The following is a 6,000-nucleotide window of genomic DNA, read 5'->3' as shown; positions in this document are numbered from 1 at the left end:
GCCTAGTTGTACCTGGCTGGACACAAAAATAGGGCGAAGCCCCACGTCTTTTTTTTTTAATTATTTCATGAAATAATTAAAAAAAAAAGGGCTTCCCTATATTGTTGTGTCCGGCCAGGTACAAATAGGCAGCTGGTGGTTGGGGGCAGCCCGTTCCTGCCTGCTGTACCTGGCTGGACACAAAAATGTGGCGAAGCCCACGTCAACATTTTTGGGAAAAATTAATTACAAAATTAATAATAATTTAGGGACTGCATCTTTATTAACCCCTCAATTGTCATTTAGTGTTAAAATAAAGGATTTTTTAAAAAGAAAATTGGCGTGGGATCCACCATCATTATAGTCTCTAGCGGAGGTTAAGCAGACGGCTGGGGCAGATGTTTGAAGTCTGGGAAGAGGGTAATACCCACGGAGCTTCCCAGGCTACTAATATCAGCCCCCAGCTGAATACCTAGCCTTTACTAGCTATTAGAATGGGGGACCCCCCCAAAAAATGACGTGGGGTCCCCCCTATTTTAATATGTTTATGAGTGACAGTTTTCCTGCTATATACCTGCATGTCATAAGAATTTAAATTAAAAAAGGACCATGTTAAATTCAAATCTGTTTTTTTTTAATTTTTACCGGTGTTTGGTATGCGTTGGAAAAGGGGTAGTCTTATACGGTGAATATATCCTAAACTCTATATTTTAACAGGAAAGTAGGGGGGTCGTCTTATACACCAGGTCGTCTTATACGCCGGAATATACGGTAATTGTTTTATAAATAATATTAACTGTAATAGTAACTAGATCTATAACATAATTGTTGTTAGGTCTATAGTTTCATATTATCAGTAGAGGTCAGTATAATATACACTTTTTAATATCTGTATACATTAGCAAATAGAATTAAAACTGGTACTGATAACTATAAACTGTATCCTTTTTTTTTTTTTACAAAATATGTATATTTAAAAGGTAATAACCACTGTCATTTACAATTACATACATGGTTTTAAAACTTGAGAAAAATAAATTAAATCAGAACAACTAGCTTGCTAAAACTAATTAATACTTTTAATTATTTTCACATATACTTACCCTCCATGTGCACACTATTAGCACCATTATGCAATTGCTCTAAATATTTCAGAATCTTAAAGGAAAATTTACAACTATGTAAAATATACAAACAAGAGTGAATATCAATATTACTAACCCAGAATTTTATTTAATTCAATAATCCACAACTATACAAAATAGTTATAAGATACTTTAGAAACCAATTTTGAATCCAATATAAAAAAAACAACATTTGCCAAATTGGGAGACAAAATCAAAATATTAGCCGACAAGAATTGGAGGCCTTGGAAGGCAGGGAGGAGTTTCCTTATTCAAAAATCCATGTAAACCGAAGGGACTAAGGATTTCCCCTAAAATGCAAGATCTTTAAATTACATAAGCAGGAATAGCTTGCATAGTAATACTGAAGATACTAAGGGTACTCCAAATGTGAACTTTTGCCTTTTGATGAAGCTGAGATGTGAAGAACCATCAGTAATATAAAGGTCTTTAGAGAAAGAAGAATAATTTCTGTCTAATGGAAAACACCCTTCTCCCGCCAGCTCTGTGTAAGCATTTTTGGCAGAATATCTTCGTCATCACTTCCAATATCATCATCCTCATGTTTGCAGGATTTTTCTTTTACACCATCTATCAGTGTATTGTGCAGAACATCCTTACGATTTCTCAAGTGTTCAATTCGACGGTAGCATTCACTAGAAGGCAGAACAAAGGAAATATAGTAAGTTACCTAACAAAACAGGCAAATTAATAATTATGGTAAAGTCAACCTTATTACCATGCATAGTTTTTGGACACACTCGACTATAGGATGTATATAGCCTACAAAAACAATACCTTTAATAGGAAAACTACATGTACTGATAAGTCCTCCAATCTTTATAATGGAACAAAAATATGGCATTTTGAAGTCAGCAGCCCAAACAAGAGGGAAAGAAATAGTTTATCATAAAAATCCATGAAGACAATAAAGTATGTTAGATAAAAATGATACAGGTAAGGGTGTGACCATACGCACGTGATCACACTAACCAACGAAGAAGTTAAATATGGGGTACCATCAATATGACTATAGGACAGAACTCATTTTCAGATATCAAAAAAAGGGGAGGCGGTAAGAAACTGTTCCCAGCTGTTTGAGGTAGCAGAGGGGTTAATGTGACTAACTCAAAACATGTAAGTGATTACATACATGTGTATGCTATTAAATGTGTATATGCTGGATATATACTGGAGCACAACGGATTGGAAGAGTCACCACAAACTGCTTGGAAAGGAAAAAATACATGATTTGACATGAAGTACACAAGTGGTCAAAATTGTTGGTACCCCTCGTTTAATGAAAGAAAAACCCACAATTGTCACAGAAATAAGTTGAATTTGACAAAAGTAATAATAAATTAAAAATCTATGAAAATGAACAAATGAAAGTCAAACATTGCTTTTCAACCCTGCTTCCACAGAACTTTAAAAAAAAAATTAAACTCACGAAATAGGCCTGGACAGAACTGATGGTACCCTTAGCTTAATATTTTGTTGTTGCAATATTATTTTTGCTGCAATCAAACGATTCCTGTAACTGTCAATGAGACTTCTGCACCTCTCGACAGGTATTTTGGCCCACTCCTCATGAGCAAACTGCTCCAGTTGTCTCGTGTTTGAAGGTTGCCTTCTCCAGACGGCATGTTTCAGCTCTTTCCAAAGATGCTCCATAGGATTTAGGTCAGGGCTCATAGAAGGCCACTTCAGAATAGTCCAATGTTTTCCTCTTAGCCATTCTTGGGTGTTTTTAGCTGTGTGTTTTGGGTCATTATCCTGTTGCAAGACCCATGACCTGCGACTGAGACCAACCTTTCTGACACTGGGCAGCACATTTCTCTCTAGAATCCCTTGATAGTCTTACATTTCATTGTACCCTGCGCCAGATGCAGCAAAGCAGCCCAAGAACATAACAGAGCCTCCTCCATGTTTCACAGTAGGGACAGTATTCGTTTCTTAATATGCTTCATTTTTCCGTCTGTGAACATACAGCTGATGTGCCTTGCCAAAAACTTCCATTTTTGCCTCATCTCTCCATAGGTCATTCTCCCAGAAGCTTTGTGGCTTGTCAACATGTAGTTTGGCAAATTCCAGTTTGGCTTTTTTATGATTTTTTTTTCAACAATGGTGTTCTCCTTGGTCGTCTCCCAAGAAGTCCACTTTGGATCAAACAACGACGGATGGTGCGATCTGACACTGATGTTCCTTGAGCTTGAAGTTCACCTTTAATCTCTTTAGAAGTTATCAAGGGCTCTTTCGTTACCATTCGTATTATCCGTCTCTTTGATTTGTCATCAATTTTCCTCCTGCGGCCACGTCCAGGAAGGTTGGCTACAGTCCCATGGGTCTTAAATTTCTGAATAATATGTGCAACTGTAGTCACAGGAACATCAAGCTGCTTGGAGATGGTCTTATAACCTTTACCTTTAACATGCTTGTCTCTAATTTTCTTTCTAATCTCCTGAGACAACTCTTTCCTTTGCTTCCTCTGGTCCATGTTGAGTGTGGTACACACCAGGTCACCAAACAGCACAGTGAGTATCTGTAGCCCTATATACAGACCCACTGACTGATTACACCTGTGATGCTAATTAGTGGACACAACTTGATTTAACATGTCCCTTTTGTCACATTATTTTCAGGGGTACCCTCATTTCTGTCCAGGCCTATTTTCATGAGTTTAATTTTTTAAAAGCTCAGTGGAAGCAGGGTTGAAAAGAAATGTCTGACTTTCATTTGTTCATTTCCATAGATTTTTAATTTATTATTACTTTTGTCAGATTCAAGTTATTTCTGTGACCATTGTGGGTTTTTCTTTCATTAAACGAGGGGTACCAACAATTTTGACCACGTGTGTATATAGCAGGTCTGAAGATTTCCAATCTTTTCCTTATGGGCGGAAAAATAATCCCACTGCAAGGGAAGTTCAATTTATGAACACTATTCCAGATCATTAACTCCTTCCTGTCATGTACCGTATTTTTCGGACTATAAAACGCACTTTTTCCTCCCAAATTTTGGAGGAAAGTGGGGGGTGAGTCTTATAGTCCGAACATATGTTCTGTGGCTGTGGGTGTGTGGGGGGGGGGAGCGGTAGCAGCAGAAGAGCGGGACACAGCAGCCGCCTGCTCCAGACTACACTGTGCCCATTGCTAAAGAAAATGAATATTCCCATGGGCGTGGAGGGCAATGAATATTCATTTTCCTTAATAGCGAGCACACTCCTGCTGCGGCCGCCGGTCTTTGTGCTCGCTATTAAAGACCATGAATATTCATTACAATCCACTCCCATGGGTTGTAGTGAATATTCATGGTCTTTAATAGCGGGCACACTGACCGCCGAGCGCAGCAGGAGCCGCACTGCGACTACAGCGTGCGTGTTATTGAAGAGAGTGAATGGTCACTGCTCCCCACGCACACAGTCCCGGCGTGGGAAGCAGTGACTATTCCGGTACAGCACCTCACTGTGTGAGGGCGCATGGCAGCGATGCCATGTGCACCCTGCCATGAGCGGCTCACACAGTGAGAGTGTCGGCAGCAGAGCGGGATGCAGCGCTGGAGGAGAGAGGAGGCGAGTATGATTGTTTATTTTCTTGTGAAAAAAAAAACAATTCAGTCATTACTTTTTTTACGATTTGTCATTATAGCGTTCAGTATGCGGTAAAAATGACCTAGCAAGATGATATTCTGGGTCAGTATGATTACTTCGAAATCAAACTTGTTCTTTTTTTTTTTTTCATTTTTAAGAAGTTGTCCACCTTTGAAAACCATTTTTTTGCTTAAAAAAGCACTCCCATAAAACTTATTGCCTAAACGTGTGTAAATGTGTGGTTAAGTGTATGTGTAGTAAGTACAGTACCAGCAAATTTAATAAGATTATGAAATCTGCAGCATGTAAATTATTTCAGTGTTTTTCACCTGTTCAAATGAACAGGAAAATAACGGAAGTAAGGCCACAGTCAAACAATCGTTTAGTCTCTCCTCTCAGAGAATCGGAACGATTATCGTAATGACACTCCGATCAATCTCTGATCAGTGTGAGCTTCAGAGAATCGTAGCACAGGTGAGGAGAAGATGGAGAACAAAATCTCTCCAACTTCTCCACTGTGGTAGTCCGCGGAAATTGGGGATGTCATAAGAGTGCAGTGTAATGTTTGCCATAGCTGAGTGGTTTCCAATCTCTGAGTGAAATTGCAGCATACTGCAATTTATTCATAGACAGATTTGATCAGTGAAAAAAATCGGTAATCAGTACTGACCCGTTAAATAGCATTGATCCGAAAAATGAGTACACACGGTGGTGTGAGCAAGCCCTCAAAATGAGTATTTTATGCAGAATTTTTCCTACAAACATTATTTTTTTTACTTTAGAAAAATCAGCTGAAATGTGTGCACATATCTGTATACTCACCGATCATAGTCTTCCCCAAATTCCAGAGCAGCACCGCTCTGGTCCTCTTCTGGGTCCCATGACTTATTTAGACTTGCCGGCTCACACTGGGGTTTGTGTGTGAGCCGAAGGTGCATTTACTATGTAAGCCTCTGGAGGGTTACAAACAAGGCTCCATAGCCCTACACTGTAAAAGTGACTCCTGGTTCACAATTTGATCCGGGAGTCGGAATACAAGTCATGTGACAAAGAAGAGTTTAATGGGAGTGATTTTTAAAATGTATGCATTTGGGTGTAAAAATCATTTTTGCAATTGGGTTTCATTAATTTTGCACTGCTTGGCTTCTACGAGCTCTTTGTTTTTGTGCACATTCACTTTAGTGTGGTTTGGGGTGTGTGTCATCAACATGTTTTCATTGACACAAATTTGGGGTACTTATTGACGTTTTCATCTCTTCTTAATGCTATTTTTTTTAAAGGATGAGAAGAACACAATTCTTACATTTC

At 38.8% G+C, this 6,000-nt stretch overlaps 1 protein-coding gene across 1 annotated transcript in view; it reads right to left on the bottom strand.

The window, feature by feature from the left end:
• Positions 1-1,192: 1,192 nt before the first annotated feature.
• Positions 1,193-6,000, bottom strand: part of ZNF830 (zinc finger protein 830) — a 132,947-nt gene continuing 128,139 nt past the window's right edge. The window contains exon 10 of the mRNA XM_073678465.1: positions 1,193-1,759. Within this exon, the coding sequence (XP_073534566.1) occupies positions 1,579-1,759 (181 nt within the window). The 3' untranslated portion in view covers positions 1,193-1,578. The remainder of the gene's footprint in view (positions 1,760-6,000) is intronic.

This window comes from Phyllobates terribilis, unplaced genomic scaffold (genome assembly GCF_046119375.1).
Source record: "Phyllobates terribilis strain yellow unplaced genomic scaffold, ASM4611937v1 Scaffold_4__5_contigs__length_816908805, whole genome shotgun sequence".
Classification (NCBI taxonomy): domain Eukaryota; kingdom Metazoa; phylum Chordata; class Amphibia; order Anura; family Dendrobatidae; genus Phyllobates; species Phyllobates terribilis.
The sequence above is the reverse complement of the archived record's forward strand: the minus strand, read 5'-3'. Positions and strand labels throughout refer to the sequence as shown.